We start from the raw sequence: 18,973 nt of genomic DNA on the forward strand, positions 1-18,973 counted from the left end.
ATTCAACTCTTTCATAAAGGCATAAATATAGTGATCGTTTTAAAATAGCATCAGCCATCAAAACAAGCAAGACTTTTTTAAAAGAGTCAAGAATTTGCATTAAAATGGCACAAAGACAACACCAGAATCAGTGCCAGGTAAGTTTACCTGGGAAGTGTTCCCCAGTCAGGGTGCTACAATAGGAAAGGGCCCTTTCCACAAGTATCACCCACCTTATTTCAGACAGTGGGAGGTGTTTGAGGAAAGTTCATGCAGGAGGAAATGGCTGGATCTCAAGCTATTTAGGGCCATGGGCAAAACCCAGCACCTTGGAATGTGTAGTAGCCAGTTGTTTCAACATTGACAAGATATGTTCCATTTGGTTCTCAACAAAGAAGAATGGATAAGCAAGGTGATGGGACTATGCAGAATTGGCAAAGTTAACAGCCAAAATAAGAGAACTTAATGACAATTGTTTTATGGAAGAACAGACGCCTTTTTTTGGATTGCTTAAATAAATACTATACTATGATGAACTCGCAAGCAGGATTTAAACTATGAGCAACAGAAGGAATTAGAGATTATTATTTTGTTGTTATGGTATAAGAGATAGAAGATTGAGTACAGCTAAGGGGGAGAAATAGGATAGGAAACTGACAAAACAAAAGAAAAAACTATGTATTAGAGCTCATAATTAAATAAAATTACTGAAATAAGTAAATAAATAAATAAATAAAATGAAATAAATAAATTGAAAATTAAATAAATTACATTTTAAAAGCGCTATGTTCTATTTGACTGAAGACCAGGAGTGTCGGGGAGGCTGCTATTCAGGAATTGTCTCAGTACTGATCAGCTCATTGAGGGAATTTAGAATGCCACAGTTCTTGGAAATGCAGTTTAAAAACCACTGGCTTAAATCAAAACACTCCAGCTTAACTCATTTATGGACAGAAAAGGAGAGAAGTGTCATTTGCCAGGCTATTCTTACGAGCATAAGGAATAGACCTGTACATGCCTGCAATGTTAATACGAAATGTCTGTGATTCTATAGCAACAGGATGTACAACAGGCATTTTTCAATGTTATAAATATTTTATTAGAATAAAAAAAATACATACAGATAACCATAGGATATACACACACAGCTAGGAGTTGAAGGGGAAATTGATAAAACTTTTCAATATGAAACAAAATACTCTGCACACATCTCATAGAGACAATAGAGCAAGGATTTAAATTCAAGAGGATGGTCATGACAATGGCAATACAGGAACATGATGTATAACTTTCTTATAGCAAGAATGACAGATTCACCTCTCATTGCATGAGTATGAATTACACAAAAAAGGAGTTTGTTCCCACCTATCGGAAAGTGTTTGGAAGCATCAGTAGTTTGCCATGTTGAAGAGCAAGTAACTATTTATGTTCTTTTACTATGTACAATATATACAGATTTTCCCAAGACACTGGGAAAAGGAGTGTTTTAAAGTTTGGGCTGTATGATGATATATTATCTGAATGCATAATAAAATTTAGAGTGATATCTGAATTGTTCTATGGCTGACACCTGTCAGGAGTAAGTGTGAAAAAGAAATTTTGAGATGAAAATTGTGTAAACATTGAAACTGTAGTCATTCAAATGTACCAAGAATAGATTTCTCTCTATATATATACCTATACCCATTGCTATGAAAATGTTGATTTAAAACAGTCCAGTTAATGATACTAACAAAAGTCTCTGCTGATAAATAAGAAAATGGCAGTGAAGCTGTTATCATCCAGGATCATTCTAAAAAGTGGATAAATTGCAGCTGGACTAATATTCAAAGAGCATCCAATGAACGAGACATAAAATGTAGCAGTGGTATATAGAAGGGCAACAGATTTAGGGCTGCATATTCAGATACACCACAAATAATTTAGGGCGGTAATATTCCCTGGCTATAAGGCTCTGGTGCATTGCACCAAAAATGTGATGTTCTACTCTGGGCACTTCATCTGTGTTTATTTTTTATTTTATTTTTTAAAAAATACAATGGTAAATATGATGTAAAGAGAAGAATGTCAAAATATAAGGAACTGGAGGAGTTATAGGTTACAAAGAAAGAATAAGGAAGCCTATCTTAAAGGAAGCTATGTAAGGATATCTTATAGTGTACTGAACATATTAGGAAAAGTCTAAACTCATGCGACAGAAGGCTTTTCTGTTAGGGTCAAGATGCTGTAATTGTTGCATCGCTGAACAATATTACAGCTACCAATTTTAGCTGAATAGAAAACGGAAGAAGGTCCGTATTAAGGGCTAGTGGTAATATTTTATTTGCCGTGTCTTTCTGTAGTGAACGCTCCTCTCTTGGCAGTAATACTTGCTGGGTGAAAAGACTGGAATCCAAGTAATGCCTGATATTCCAGAACATTCTCGCACCCCCTACACTAGGAGGTTTGATCGTTGTACTTTTATAATGCTAAGCTAAAACTGCTGATTCGTAATTTCAAAGAGGAGCACTCTGTCCTGCAGTAATGCAGGCTGGTAGACAAGGCCAAGGACCATTAAGTGCTCCAGGGTGAAAATAAGCCCCGGGCCTCTTGATACTCAAACTGTGATTCCAGTTGCTGGGTATCACAAGTGGGGAGGGTGCTCTTGTGCTAGGGTCTTGATTTTGGGCTTCCCATGGGAATCTGGTTGGCCTCTGTGAGGACAGGATGCTCAGCTAGATGGGCCCAATTGGCCCAATCTAGGAGGCACTTCTTATGTGATGCTGTACAGACATACAATCCTTCAAAAACAAAATTCTAAGAGCTTCCATCAGTGCAGCATCTAGAAGAAAGTTTCCTCTTTTTTACGATTGAAAAAAGCTTAAAAACCATAAAGAACTTGACTGTTTAAATCTATTTTTTTTAAAACAAAATAAGAACAAGCAGTTGAACATTCATGTAGATGGTACAAAAAAAATGGGGGCAAGGGGGACTTTAAATAGTAAACTAAATATTTGTGGTGTTTAATTAGTAAGAAAAAAGGACATAAAACAAAAGGCCAGAATGATAGTTATCCAGTTACCATTCACCATTGTGAGGCTTTTAGAAAATAACTCCGTTTCCCATCAGATACTGCTGAAAGATACGGATTTGTTTGTATCTTCCATCTGTTGTGTATGTGTATGATTTTGTTGCAATTTACATTAAAATAATTCCGAATTGCTTGCTTGGAAAATGGAACTCTCGCATCTTTTTTGTTTTGTTTTTTGCAATGTGCATCCTCTTATTTTTTTTCATTTCTGAAGCATGTAATGTGTAAAGTCCTTTGGTTCATTACATTTTAAGGCATTTTATATTCCTTTAGAAGGAACTGTTTAATATGTATATGGTTTGCTCTTTATTTTATTTTTTGAATGAAATTCATAGAAAGTGTTTAAAATCAATGGTAGCAGATCCATGCATAACCACCATTTGTAGTTGTTGCTATTGTTGTTTTAAAAAGCACTTTTAAAGTAAATTATTCACCTGGCCTTCACCTATCTGTGAAAATGCATCAACACAATACCACTTTAAAGATAAAGTATAGTGTTACTGACATACAGCTGGATAGGCCATTTAAGACTGCTGCCCCAGAACCTCTTGCATCCATACCTACAACAAATGGGAAAATATATGATTAGTTGGAAAGCAAAATATGCATGTTCTTAGCCCTCCCACCCCAAAATACAACCCTGTCTTTCGGCTCTCACTAGTGCTTACTGCTTTACATCCTAGAAATCTCCCCAACTGCTCATCTCCAGAAGTGCCTTTCCATATGCCATAGCTTTATGCACTTACAGTGCAATGCACTGCATGTCTACTTAGTAGTAAAACTGATGGAATTCAATGAGCCTTTCTTTCAGGTAGCTGTGTATATAGGCCAGGGACCTATTTGCATTTTCCCTTACTGACATTTTCTCATATCGGTATGGGACTCTGCCCAGTGACATGGCATGTTTATTGCACACCAGCATGAAAGCTGCTTGCTGAAGGTTGGTTTAGAACTATTTAAAATAAATAAAATCATAATAGATATTTCTGTCTTGTAAAGTAGCACCAAATCCTCTGGAAAATGCAATCAACTGCCTGTTTGTAACTGGGGAGAGCACCCATATAGGCAGAATCCGAAACATGTTTCTAGGTTGGCTTGGGAGCAGCTGAAGTGTGAAGGAACACCTAAAAAGAGGGGTCTTCTGAGTTTGTAGAGCCATTTGTTCTATTGGGACCACTGACTGGTAAGCTTCATTTGCAATGGATTAGTTCCCATAGACTTTTGTAAGGACAATGTTCCAATAGTTCCCAGGAGCTATTAAGAAATAGCTTTACATTTCCCCTGAATGACGTTATGCTGTCCAGCTATTGTATAGAATCATTACCCTTGATCTTAGACAAACAATTGAGAAGTGATATATTGTATATACTTTAAAAACAATTGAAACAAATTAATATTTGGAATATTTATTCAGCTATCTTCAATTCTGAAAAACAGACTGAAAAATTAAAAACTGATTCTCCTACACACATACCGCTGTCTAATTTACATGGTAATTTACTAGCTCAACTGAATGCAATTTGTCATGCATAGGAACATGAAGAATTTTAATTGGGTTCTTTTTCATAACATTAATGTAGTGCATAAATCCCCTACCCCACCCTTTTATTAATCAATATAAACTCAATTTCGAAAACAGCACTGCCCAACAACTTTTTGCTGAGTTCAAGTTAAATGGATTGCAACTGAGATTTACCTGTATTTCTCTGCTGGGGTACAGCAGATTATAAACCCCCAGCACCAATATCATCTATAATTTTTCCATGCTGTTCACATGGTCCAATGCCTTCAGTTTGCTGATTGGATAGGCCTGTGTTGTTCCTATTTTTCCACTAGTCTCAATTTAAATCTAATGAGCAGTGGGCCTCCATGTCATCTGCTTCCCTCCAAGATATTGACTTCACCAAATTATGTGCCTCTTCACCTATAATTCTGAGTTTAACACGTGTGATCTTTGTTGCCTATTTTGTTGTGTCTTCCGCTTGTATCCCAGAAAGGCAGGATACAAACTGAAAGTGAAATGAAATTGAAATCTAAGCCTATATTTACAAGATTCCGTTGTATAACAACACCCTAGAATACAATTCTCAGAGTGGTTTGACAAGCAATCCTTTCCCAGGGAACTTTGGAAGCTGGGTATGTGTGAGGGGAATAGGTGTCCCCACACAGCTCTCAGCAGCCTTAAGAAACTGCAGCTCCCATACTTATTTGGGGAAAGTAATGACGGTTTAACATGGCACCATAGTGCTTCAAAAGTACGGTGTGAATGTGACCTTGCTTTGAAGCAATTTCATGACAAAGGGTTAAGTTAGTTTCTTCCACCAAATGAAATTCATATCTCACATCAACTCTGTCTTTAAAGATAAACCGTAATGTTCTACTTATGATGAAACTCCATTCATCAGCATCTAGTAAACATACTTGCTAGTTTAGGAATTTTAATCTGTTCGCTGCTAATGCCGTCTCCACCATCAGTCACTGCTTTCACTTCTATAATGTAGTCATCATTTAAAGGGAGCAGAAGTTCTGCAGATGTTCTGTTTGTCATAAGGACACTGAGCTCGTTTTGACTGCTAGTCCGATACAAAATCTGAAATATGGAAAAGAAAGCTGATAATTTCAGGGATGTTATTTCATCTAACATGATACATTTAATGTCGTTTTAAGGTGGAAGGGGGGGGGACACACACAAGAAGAAGGGGGAGACATAGCACACTACGGAATTCTACCTAATCTCTTCCAAGGCACTGAAAGTATACAGCATCAGTCAAGTACCTTTATCACAGCTTTGATCTAGAATGCAAGAATACACAACAACGAATACATAATATATTCTATTGAGTTTCTCAGTAATGGGGTCGTCTATAAATTATTACTCTATTTGGAGCTTGCCATTAGCTTGATCAATGACTCAAAGCAATAAATAGGGTCAGGATACTGGAGTGTCAAGCACACAAGAAAGTGAAGAATTATGGGCTATGTGGAGAGAAAGTTTGTATGTAGTAAGTCATTATTCTACCTTCGAATTAAACTGAATATTTCTTGCTGGTTTTTTTTAAAAAAAATAATTTCATGCAGTTATAACAACATCTGCGTTCCACTGCAATAAACCTCACAGCAAGATGCAATTAACAAATAAGTGATTTTGGCAATTGGGATTTCTAAGGCCATTCATGAGATACAGAAGTTCAGATTTTAGTGAAAATTCTCCCCCCCCTTCTTTCTTTTTTTAAAAAAATTGTGCTGACAAAGCAAAAGCTGAAAACTAACCTAAACCACATGTCACCTGCAATGAATTTTGGAATACTCAAAAACAATATAATTAGTGTTATTAATAGTTAGAGAAAGACACCTGCGCACACTGGTTCTTCCCAGATCGCTTACTCTGTGGGTAATTCTCCACTCTGATACTAAATCAGAAACTGGGATCGGGGTAAGATAGGATAGAGAGAGAAAGGTATGAAGTTGTGTGAAAATTTTGTGCAATGGTTACTCTTCTGGGCTTTGCGTGTTCCCAATCTGTTGCAGAATTAATTACCGTGAATGGAGCAAACCCATATGGCTGCAAGGCATCAAGCATGATAAACTGTATAATTTAAGGGCTAGTGCAGAAAATCTTAGGCATATAGTCCATAATGACCTGTGCAGCTAATGGAACACACAATGATGTCCTTTCCAAATCTTTTTTTTTTTCCAGCCAGAAGTGCGAATGCCTGGGATTTTCTGCACAAAATTGTACGGCTCTTTAAACAAAGGAAAACATTTTAAGTGGTTGTTTTCCCTGTTCTAGGCCTAATTCAATTGCTAATTAGAGCATTCGAAAGGGAGCCTGCTGTGAAGATACCGATGAATGTGTGCAGGAGCATTTGACACTGCCAAAGAATTGATGCAATACAGGGGTCAGCAAACTTTTTCAGCAGGGGGCCGGTCCACTGTCCCTCAGACCTTGTGGGGGGCCGGACTATATTTTGAAAAAAATAATAATGAACGAATTCCTATGCCCCACAAATAACCCAGAGATGCATTTTAAATAAAAGCACACATTCCACTCATGTAAAAACACCAGGCAGGCCCCACAAAGAACCCAGAGATGCATTTTGAATAAAAGGACACATTCTACTCATGTAAAAACATGCTGATTCCTGGACCGTCCATGGGCCAGACTGAGAAGGCGATTAGGTCGGATCCTGCCCCCGGGCCTTAGTTTGCCTACCCATGATGTAGTATAACAGGCAGAGTGCTGGATGTTAGACTGGTGAAATGGATAAAAAAATATCCCTGCTTAGAAATGATGATTACTCTGAGGCCACAAGCAAGTTACTTGCTGGTACTACTCTATGTGGTTTCATACACCGTACTGAGTGTGTGCAGTGTACTGAGGAAGGAAAAGCTCATAGGTTGTACTTGGCTCAAAGAGGGGACAAACGTAAAGATTTAAAAAGAGGTATGCGAATCCGAAGGGAAATAAGACACCCATACAAACTGGTAGTGTATTTTAGCAATGACGATCAAAATTACATGTATGGTCTGAAGGCACATAAGACCACCAGCTTGCTGGCGCTAAGGAGATGTGGGTCTGGTCAGGGCCTGAATGGGAGACCAACTGCATGCCACCTTGGGCTCCATGAAGATGGAATATAAATGTAAGAAAATAAATAAATGAAGCAGCCAAATCCTATACAAGTTTCCTAAGAACTGAGGTTGTGGAGATATTAAGTCCTGGTTACTGACATATTTTCGTTTCGCCCTACATTTTATATTACAGGAGGGTTTTGGTGTTTTTTTTAATAAAAAAGATAATCAGTGGAAAAGGAGTATTTCCCAGCACTGATACAAACAGCCTGTTTCTAAGCAAGCATTCTGAACGGTATCACTGCAGTCTTGCTGGTTACTTACCTTATAACCAATGACTTCTGACTCATTTTCCATTGCATGCACCTGCTCCCAATTCAGCATGACCCTGGAGTCAGTAACATTCCACACAACGTTTCCTGGAGGCTGGCTGGGTGCTTGAAATGCATAATGAAAACATGATTTTAATTTACTTGGCATTAGAGATTTATTACGTGCGAGCAAATAACAACCCAGGTAAATTGACTGTCATGACATGTTAGATGTAGGAGCACTTTCACAAAGAGCCATATCATTTATACTCTAGATCCATTCCTTAAATATGGAGAGGCATGTAAATATTATGTTTTAAAATGACTTTGGACCTTCCATTAAATATCCTCAAAGCGAAGTATCAGCATAAAATGCTGCAACTTTTTGTTGTTTTTTGTTTTGTTGTTGTTACATGTACTTCATTAGTGGGGGATCTGGTTATTTATTTATTTATTCAACTTCTACACCGCCGTATACACGGAGGTCTCATTCTTGCTGTACTCCTTTCTGTTCTTTCTTAAGTGATTAGTAAAGGAACCCTACAAATTGCGACAAATAAAAGAGACCATTTTAAAGACTCAATCAAACCATGACAGAACATTGTTTAGGTGGAATTTGCAATGGGGTTGCTTTTCAAAGTGTAACTATTAGTTTTAAGAAAATAAAATGAAAAGTAAATTCAAAGTCAAAGAAAAACAAACTGTTATTTATTAAGCTGTCATTTTGGGTAGTAATGAGAACTGCTTAATTCAGTCAAGAGATGGTGAACTTGAATGTGTTTCTAACTGTTTAAAGTTAGTGTGCGCACTCACACAAATAAAGCGTAAATGGTCCTATTAGCCCAATTTTGAAATTTTAACCTCTGTTTAGAGATGTATTGAACATTTCAGCTTCCAGGAAATTTAGACATCGCTGTTTCGTGTCATTGTTCTCTGTTGGCTGCTGCTTTGGCAGCATTTTTATTAGCCTTCCTTTAATTAGACTTTATTAGGCTTCTTTCATCTCCTTTATTAGGCTTTATTAGCCTTTATTAGCCTTTATTAGGCTTCTTTCATCTCCATTCAGTTATGTGATTGCTGATCACGTAGCAAACATTTCCAACAGAGTGTTGTGCAGCCAATCAGGTTAGTCTATGAGCTTATGTAAACTGAGGGTAAACACAGTCAATTGAGAGAGGTTAACAACTCAACAATAGGTGAATGCACTCCATTCAACAAAAATATTTAAGGGTGGGGCTGCTTTTTAGATACTGCCTAAACTGTTCAGAAAAACAAACACACACCACCACTATTTTCGGCTCGTTCCTATCCGGGTTTTCAGCCACAGAGCTTCTGTAACAAATCACTATCTCCTAAAACTGCAGGATAATTATATTAGTATCCGCTAAAGTGATAAATGGCTAAGCCTGGCTGTTGCGGCATTGATTTCAAAGCATGCTAATGATCTATGCTGTGGTTTGTTATATGTAATGTTCTCCTGGGGAAATGTGTATTGGTTGCTCAAGCTGCGAAGTGCAGGGCACGGCCATAACTGCAGACAGAAGTGGCTCACTGCACTAACTTCCCGCTGGGTGGGTGGCTGTTGCTTCCTGGGAGGGAGATGGGTGAGGCGGTGGGAAAGCCAGCATGGTGTAGTAATACTGGCGGAAGCATGGCTTCCCACTGCCCCACACCTCCCCAATAAACACAAGTGACCAACCTGCTGGGGAGCTAGGCCAGTGGCTCTGCCCCATTTGTGATTGCAGACCTGTAGATTGCATAGGGCAGGCTAACATTCTGGACCTTGTTTCTTGGCTGAGCAGAGTGAGGATGATCAGAAAGTGGGGGATATGGACATCAGTCCCGTATCGTGGTCATAATTAATTAATTAATTATGACCACAAGGACTATTATTAATTAATTAATTAATTAATTAATTATTAATAGTCCTGCATGGAAGTGTTTTTCAGACTTAGCATTCAATTTTTTTTAAGGAAGGGGAAGCAAGCATGAAAGGGGAACTTCCATTTTCCCCAGTGCCTACTGCAGGGATGAGCAGGGGTGGAGAGAGATAATCAGCTCTGTAGCATGTGCCCTTGACTTGCTTCAACCTTTATAAGATAAATAGGCAGTTTTCAATCTTACATTAGGATTATAATTAAAAAGACAAAGGTCATTGAAAATGATTTTACTTTTTCAATTACTACGGAATTGTAACATCATAACCTGAATAGCCGTGTTCAGCCGCAGGGGTCATTACTAGTTTCTCCTTGCTTAATTTCTACGAGCCTCTTCACTGGTTCCCAAATCTATATTGAAATATACATTTCCATCTCTCCACATCACATCAGAAAGTTGCAATTAGGAGAGAGCCTCAATTATTACGGACCCACTGTCCAATAATAGACCATGATGAGAATGCTGAAACTCATGCTGAATCTGAGAGCGTCAGAAATTAAACTGGATTGGTTAGCTTCCTCCCGCCCCCAAGCGTTCTAATAAGACTAAATTCCTGAAAGTGAAATTTACCGGCATATCTGTGGGAACACCTAAGTAGTTCTGAAGAACTGATACTCTGTACTGGGCTCTACCTGATCTGCCAGCAGTAAAACCAAGTTTTAAAAGGCAAATTGGTGACTTCCCTCTCCCATGACCTCCCCATCCCAGTCCCCTGGACGCTCTGCATATGGACGACCTGCCAATCTCTCAATCACCAGGCAACAACTTTAAAATCTGAACATGATCGCAATGTGTGTATTGAGTATGTGTGTGTGTGTGTGTGTGTGTGTGTAGGCGGCTAAAATTAGACAATCAGTTTACTAAGTTTGTACACCATTCTCTATATTTTATCTAACTTTCTTTTACTGAACACTGCTTTGGTATCTTTTGGCTGTGAGGCAGTTTATAAACCTTCAAATAAATAAAATTAAAAAATAAATGACCACTAGGGAGTAGAGTCCTCTGACCACCAGGGAGGGCAGGTATTTCAGATTTCTAAACTATAGATTTTGATGCTAATTCTAACCTCCATCTTAACACCTAGAGGAATAATCTAATCCATCTGAGTTATACTGTATACAAATTTATGTTGAAGTTGAGTGGCAGCGAGAGCAGCACTAGATGCTCATTAGGTGGGAGTGCTTTTGGCACGGCGGGGGTGGTGGTGGGGGGAGATGCCTTCATTTTTCAAGAGCCTTGGGAAAGGAGCCAATTTGTTTTTGATATATTGGAGGACAAAGTGGTTTATTTCTGAGATACTCTGAGTACCATATGGGGGCCATTTGCCCATTTCTAGTCAAATCAAGAGACAACAGTTCAAGGAGAATCCTGCATCTCACGTAGCAACAGTAAGATACTGCTATGTTTCAATATGCATCACAACATTGCCACTATATTGAAGGCAAGTAATAGGAATGCTCCCCCCAGAGAGTTCCAATTATGCTAACAATAGTAGTAATAGTAGTAGGTAACAGTAATAGTAATAACAACAACCTCTGTGCTCTTACCTGTCCAAAGCTGGCAGAATGCAGCAGGTGCAAATCCAAATATATTGGATTTGGATTTGGTATCCCGCTTTATCACTACCCGAAGGAGTCTCAAAGTGGCTAACATTTTCCTTTCCCTTCCACAACAAACACTCTGTGAGGTGAGTGGGGCTGAGATACTTCAGAGAAGTGTGACTAGCCCAAGGTCACCCAGCAGCTGCATGTGGAGGAGCAGAGACGCGAACCTGGTTCCCCAGATTACGAGTCTACCGCTCTTAACCACTACACCACACTGTCTCTGGTATACAATTCTGATGTGGGTGATATTATGCATATCACCCACATCAGAATTGTATACATGCCCACTAGTCTGTGAAACAGTATTCTTCACTGTTGGATGTGTGTGTTTGTGTGTACACACACACACACACACAGAAACGCATATTCTTCAGCAGTGACAGGGTTCACAGCTTGAAAGACTTCCCTCTTCCTAAAGGAATCAAAACCAAACTCCAACGATACATGACTGATATGTAGCTCTAGAATACCAAAGGTTTAAGTTATTGAGCAACAAATTGGTTACCGCCAGATTATCAGTATAACAGGAATGTTGTTTCAGGTGCACAGAGAATGCTTTGGTTTAAGTGTATTGAAGCCTAGTTGGAAATGTAACAGAACAAAAGGTACATTATATCACATGTGGTGGACTTGCCCAAAGATTAAAATCTTTTGGGACATGATCCATGACAAAATAAAAAAATTGATAAGGACATCACATAAAAAAAAGGCAGAGGCATATTTATTAGGAATCTTAGATAAAGATATCCCCAAAGAGAAAATTAACTTATTTCTATAGGCGACAACAGCGGCAAGAATTTTGATTGCTAGCTACTGGAAAGAGGAAAGCATCCCAACAAAAAGAGAATGGTTGGGGAAACTTTGCGAGTACCTGGAATTAGCAAAATTGACAGATATAATAAGGAGAAAATCCAAAACTATGGTTATGAAGCAATGGGAGTGTTTAAATGATAACCACAAAAATCTGGTTGTGTTTAGAATAACCTTGTGCGTAATATAAAAAAAATACAAAGTGAGACATTAAGGAAACCCAAAGGGAAAATATGAAGAACAGAGGCTCTGAAGAACGGATCATTAAAAACGCGTGAGGTAAATGGTGGAATTCATTTTTTTTTCTTTTTCTTTTTTCTTTCAAAAGAAACAATTTGTTTAAGGTAGATAAGGACAAGACAAAATTATACAATTGAATGTAAATATAGATGGGAAATGGCTATGTATTGTGAGTGCTTATCTATTTTTTTAAAAATTTCATATATGATCTGTTTTTTTTTTACTTTTTTATTCTCTTTTTGTTCCCTTTTTCTTTATTCTGATATCTTACATTTCATTTCACTGTGTTATCATGAATAGCATTTTACAGAGGTATAAATAACTGTAAATATGAAAAGAGACAAAATATTCTCTAATTCCTTGGATAGATGTATTTGTTTTTCTCTTTTGTATTTTCTTTTGTTGTGATTATGTATGTATTTTAACTTGTATTGAATAAAAATTTATTAATAATAATAAAAAAGCCTAGTTTCCTGCCTATATCTGAAAACAGTCCAAGCACTGTTCCCATTATGTATGAGTTGTGTTATTGTCTTCCCAGCAGACACAAAAAAATAGAAAAAAGGTCTATTATTGAAACTTATTTGGTTAGCAAGCATACTTCCAAAGCATCACAGAGCTTACAGTAGCATTATTAAAAGTTCATTTTGTTTTCCTTGCAAGAAAAGGAACCCCATTGTGACATTTCCCCCTCCTGCCCCTAGTGATGATACCTACGTGTTTTTTTTGTGGTAGCATTGACAGTGGCACTGAAAGGACCTGCTCCCGCACTGTTGTATGCTCGAACAGCTGTATAGTACACAAGGTTGCTCATCAAGTCTGTTATTCTTACTGATGTCTCATTTCCAATGGCTTTTATTCTGTTGGAAGACTGTTCTTTCCCACCATTATTCCAGTACCTCACCTAAAGGGTACAAAAAGTAGGCTACTTAGAACATATTGTTGACCTTGCTGCTTACACTGATATAGCTGTTTATCACCTATTGCTTAGCAGGTCCAACTGTCTGAATGAAATTTTACTTTCAGACTATTATGGGAAATAGCACAGTATTGAAAAGGACCCCCCCATGTTGTTGTTTAAAACCCAGAGAAACAGCTCTATTTTCATAGACATTGCAGTTACTCAGCAGCTCTCTACCATTACATGGGCACACAACACTACTGCTATTAAGTATTGCAAATGTCAGTATCGAATTTTGCGCCTGGCTTGTTTTGTAGTCAGCTTAAACACCAGTTTACATAAAGTCATCATGCCCATGCAATTTTACTACCTTTCCCAAAGCAGAAAGGAACACAACGATGGGTATTTAAATGCAACTGGGTTTTTATTAATGGAAACTGGGTACGGTGCTTATATTTGCTGGAGAAACAGCAAGAGATGCTGTAGATACCAAGCAGGCATATACAGATAGCAAAAGCAGAGCTGACTGCCAACTGATTTCCATTCTCAATGCAGTTTTAGTGAGCTTGCAGTAATTGATCTGGCATGAGGCCAGGAAATAAGGCAAAGCTCAAGTTTTACACATACAAAAAGTGGGAATAGTTACATTTGGCTTTTATACTCTCCCCAAGAACAGATTATTTGTGACTATGCCATGTGTTCGCCTAGATTCAGGAGCAGAAAGCTCCCTTTCTAGTTTCAAACAGCAGGCCTGTTTAGCAACTTCCCTTCCAAAATTTGGGGGAGAGAAAAAAGTACATCACCAGATGTTTGCATGACTCATTTTTCCATAAAGAAGCAAAGACTGAGCAGCTGATTTTAACAGCAAGCTTTGGCTTCCAACAGGCAACTGAATAATGATTTGAAAGTAAAAAAAAAACCCCAAACACCTTATCACAGTCATGTTAGCTTCTAGGAAAAGGAACATTTTCACAGGGTTTTATTTTTACCTCATAGCCCAGCAATCTCCCACTACTCATTTTCCAAGGAATGGAAACCCAGGAGACTTCAATTACAGAAGATGAGAGGCTGTTTGCAGATACACCAGAAGGTGCTATGGTGGGTTCTGCATTAGGAAACAAAAACAATAAGAAAACCCAGGGTGGAAGGGGAATCAGGAAAAACAGAGAAACTTAACGAACTCACTGGCCAACTAATTAACATGGCTTCACAGATACTAGCAAAGCAAATATTTATATTTCACTCATTGACATGGGAAATAACGACAGGTATGTAAGAGATGATTCAAAAACCCACCTTCTTCAGCAGAATACACTGTGGTCACGGGGCTAAATGGTCCTTCTCCTTTATTATTATACACACCAACCTTGACTTCATATGGTGAAAAGGGCAAGATGCTTTCGTTTCTGAAGACGTATCTGGGTGTGTCAGGTGACGTGACAACTGTCTGTATCCAGGTTGTAACGCCAAGAGGTCGGAAAGCTACGACATAGCCAAAACCTTCACCATTTTGTAATTCTTCAGGAACGGGCTAAGCAAAAAAATTGTAAATGAATAAAATACTAAAACAACAACAACAAAGTATTCAAGCTATGTAAACATAAAAAATCTAGTAAAAGAATTATTTGAGGTCTCAAAAAGAATTTGTCTAATCAACGTTATGAGGAAGAGAAGCTTGACTCCTGGAGTTTTTTATTAAATTAGCCAAAGGGGCAATGGGATCCAATTTAAGAAACCCAAGGGCACATTAGGAATGCATGTGCCAGCACATGTATTTAGCAGTATATCCCAAGGAAGTCTGCAGACCCGACTTACCATTAGGAGCACCTCATTCTTCCCCTGTACAATGGAAATACTGCAACACGATCTCATAGTGCCGTTTCCAGCGACATTCTGGGTTTTTACCAAGCATGCCTATTGCTTGATTTAGCAAGTATTTTTTATCACTAAATGTTTCACAGAGAGGACATTCAGTTCAGCCCCAGTATTCAGTGGCATAAATTCCATACAGCATTAAGCCGAGTTATCATTGTCAGTCATTTATTAAGCACAGATGATTAATTAAGAGCTGCACAGAATATAAAACAGATCAGGTCCCATTCCCTATCCAAGCCAGTAACACAAAAAGCATAATAATCAACTACACAGAAAGTTAATATTATAATCTAATAAACACATGTGCGGTGCAAAAGAAAGATGACACAGGAAACCAACAAAGGGAGAGAAGCGATAACATCCGTTAGGTACAGTAAGAAAGTGTCTTGCTTGAAAAGGGTTTGAAAGATAGAGGGGAGTCAGCCTGATGGATGGCAAAAGAGAGATTATTACATTTACAAGGAAGAGAATAGGAAAAGGAACAAAGGTGGGAATTAGAAAAAAAGAAACTATAAAGGGAAGAAAGGAGCACTAACTGAATGAAGATTGTAACCTGGGGAATAGGAATGAATGGAACATAAAACAAAGCCACAACAGAAATACAATAAGCTTTATCCCTAAAGAGACCAAGGACTGGTGCATTCATTAGCTCTAAACGAACAAATTTCGAAGTGTGTTTACTCAGATGCAAGTCCCATTCAGTTCGACAGCAAATCCTAACTAGTTTTAGGATGACAATCTTAGTAAGAGACACCATCTTTGGGTTTCCACTATGTGGAGGCTTAGAAGGTTGGAAGTTGGGTCTATTAAGATAAATACATCCAGGATTTTACAGAGCGTTGACTTAAGAAGCCTATTTCCAATGTCATCACTGTCATCAAAGGGATATACCAATAAGGGAAGCAATAGCAGGCCTTCATACCCTTTCAATCTACAGGTTTCTCCTACTGGAGTATTTTTCAGATGGCCTCAGCCAGACTGGGATAAATCTGTGTGATTTTGTTTATGTGTCAAATAATCTTACAGGAAAACTCAGACCAAAACTCTGAAAACATATGCTACTTGTTGGGGACATAAAGTTGATGAGAAGAAATACTTTCAGTATCCAAGTAGCTATTTTAATTTTTGTGTTAACTCTGAAACCTATGAGATTATTATAATAATAAGCTTAGCTAAATATTGCTCTGATAATATTCTGGAAAGAGGCCAGGAAAAGCATACATATTAAGACAACAGAACAAGTCAGCTGTATCAGATAAATGAACGTTTATGTCAGTTATTGGGTAATTTATTATTGAGTAGATAATAAGGCAACTTTTGGGAAATAAATTCCAAGCAGAACGCTTACATCCCACGTGATGACCAGTTCAGACCTGCTGCCACCTCCTCCACTCACTTCAGATGGTGGTACCTCAGGCACTGTACAGGGAAAACACACATTAGCTGCACATGAATGTAACAGAAGGCGCATTAATTGAATGGTCCCAGAAATTCAGAGGTGAAACTGTATCAGTTCTATATCATGACATTGAAATTTATTTAGATCCCTGCATAGTGAAGAAAGAGGGGTTCTTTTATCTCATGGCATGTACAGTGGTACCTCGGGTTAAGAACTTAATTCGTTCCGGAGGTCTGTTCTTAACCTGAAACTGTTCTTAACCTGAAGCACCACTTTAGCTAATGGGGCCTCCTGCTGCTGCCGCACCGCTGCTGCACGATTTCTGTTCTTATCCTGAAGCAAAGTTCTTAACCCAAGGTACTATTTCTGGGTTAACAGAGTCTGTAACCTGAAGCGTATGTAACCCGAGGTACCATTGTATCTCTCTTGGCCCCAATTCTCCCTCTCCAGGATATTTACTATAATGTTGAGGGTTCAAGCAGGTCAGTTCCTCTCTTTCTCTGCCCTCCTAGGCTTGCAACCCTGGGGAGGTCACTTTGGTGCTGCTAATGCAGCAATTTGACTTCACCCCTGGAGGCACACTCCATTGTCACTCAAGACAGATGCCAGCAACAAATGAATAGACTCACAGAGACTGCCTGGCTTCTGCTTTCTTTGAAAACTACTTCTTTTTTAAAATTGATTTACAAACTGATATGTTTCTGTGTTCATAGGGAGTCCCCAACTTATCTAAAAGCCACTATCTTATTTTGGAGTCACCCGAATGAGTGCTCAACAGTCAAAATTCATTATTAGTGGGAATAACCATTCTTAATATTCAGAAGTGAATTAATTTTTTTTTTTAACCTTACTAAGTCTCCTGAAAGAAGGGAACCCTTCTTCAGACAAAGTCTACAAAGTGCTGAGTATGTTCTATGAGTACTGCTCGACTGGCAGATTTCTCCCAGGTAGTGCTTGAATTCTTGTAGCTCAAAGACGGACAGAGCTGGTTTCTATGTTACATTTATGCCCAGTAATTTAAAAAAAGCTGCACAAAAATTAAGAAGGCCATTCTGAATTCTTATCATAGTAGAATTATGACATCCTGCTTTTCAGTGCTCTGCTGATTAAACTGCACAATCACATTCTAAGGAGAGAAAATATATGTATGTATTACAGAGAAGGAACCCCGTGAAGCATGTGCAAGCATTACATAAAGGTTGCAGTCACCTTGTCAGCATGGGTGGCAGAGTCTCAGAAGAAGAAAAAACAATCGTTAAGCAATTTCTATCTGAGTGCTCCTGTTCAATACTCACACAAACCTACTTTATTCTTTACCATTTTTTAAAACTATATAAACAAGTTGTTTTGACTACTGCAAAGAATACTCTGATCTTCACTTGTATTCACAATTTTTCCACTTTCTAAACATCAATGGCAAAGCCGCAATACTGTGGAATAATTTTCTTATTCTTGTGTAGGCTTATTTCTCGCCTTTACCTAAAATATTCCAGGGCTGCACATCAAACACCACTATTTAGTGACCTTCTCCAGTAATCTCCAACCTGTGGTGACTGAAATTGGTTTTCCTTATCTTAGGATGTGAGGGTCCACAGTATATGCGCTTTGCTATGCCTCACCTAAGAATGTTCAGTGGTGCCAAAAGCAAAGCATTAGACATGCCAGCAAAAGCCATTCTGTCAAGCAGTGCTATGGCAACAACTTCTAGCAGAACAGATAGGTGACACTTTTTACTTTGGACGGAACAGAATTCAGGACTGCAGCAAGCACCCCACTGTTACAATTTGGCTTCTCTAGTTCATCATTTAGTACAAGGGGAAGGTTTTCAGTATATGCATTAATATGTAACTTCATGTAAAAGTTGTCTGAGCACACAAGCACTTGCGTATTATAAATCTGGTTAGTCACTGAGTGCCAAGCACTCATCTCTTGAACTGCATAAAAACAGAAAAAATCAAATTTTACAAAAGTTAAAAAAAAAAAAAAAAATGTAAAGGTTTGAAAACCTGCTGCACTGAACTTGCATCAATTGAACCAAGCAAACAAACAAAAAACCCACTAACCTGCCTCTTCAGTTCTTACTTTTTCTGAGGGTAAACTAGGTTCTCCACCTCCGATTTTGTTACTGGCAACTATACGGAATTCATATTCAACCCAAGGGTTTAAGTCTACTGCAGTGGCTGTGAACGTCTTCCCATCAATGACATCAGGAACTGTAACAGAGTATTTTGAAAGAAACTGCAAATTCCTGGTTTCCTCCATAACAATAAAATA

At 38.2% G+C, this 18,973-nt stretch overlaps 1 protein-coding gene across 2 annotated transcripts in view; it reads right to left on the bottom strand.

The window, feature by feature from the left end:
• Positions 1–1,054: 1,054 nt before the first annotated feature.
• CNTN3 (contactin 3) overlaps positions 1,055–18,973 on the bottom strand; it is a 174,464-nt gene continuing 156,545 nt past the window's right edge. For both annotated transcript variants that reach the window (XM_083424905.1, XM_083424906.1), the window contains 8 exons: positions 18,763–18,912; positions 16,649–16,719; positions 14,722–14,956; positions 14,415–14,530; positions 13,242–13,428; positions 7,946–8,058; positions 5,471–5,639; positions 1,055–3,609 (listed from right to left, as the gene is read on the bottom strand). In XM_083424905.1, the coding sequence (XP_083281031.1) occupies positions 3,512–3,609; positions 5,471–5,639; positions 7,946–8,058; positions 13,242–13,428; positions 14,415–14,530; positions 14,722–14,956; positions 16,649–16,719; positions 18,763–18,912 (1,139 nt within the window). In that variant the 3' untranslated portion in view covers positions 1,055–3,511. The remainder of the gene's footprint in view (positions 3,610–5,470; positions 5,640–7,945; positions 8,059–13,241; positions 13,429–14,414; positions 14,531–14,721; positions 14,957–16,648; positions 16,720–18,762; positions 18,913–18,973) is intronic.

Source organism: Podarcis tiliguerta, assembly GCF_965153285.1.
Source record: "Podarcis tiliguerta genome assembly, chromosome: 2".
NCBI lineage: Eukaryota > Metazoa > Chordata > Lepidosauria > Squamata > Lacertidae > Podarcis > Podarcis tiliguerta.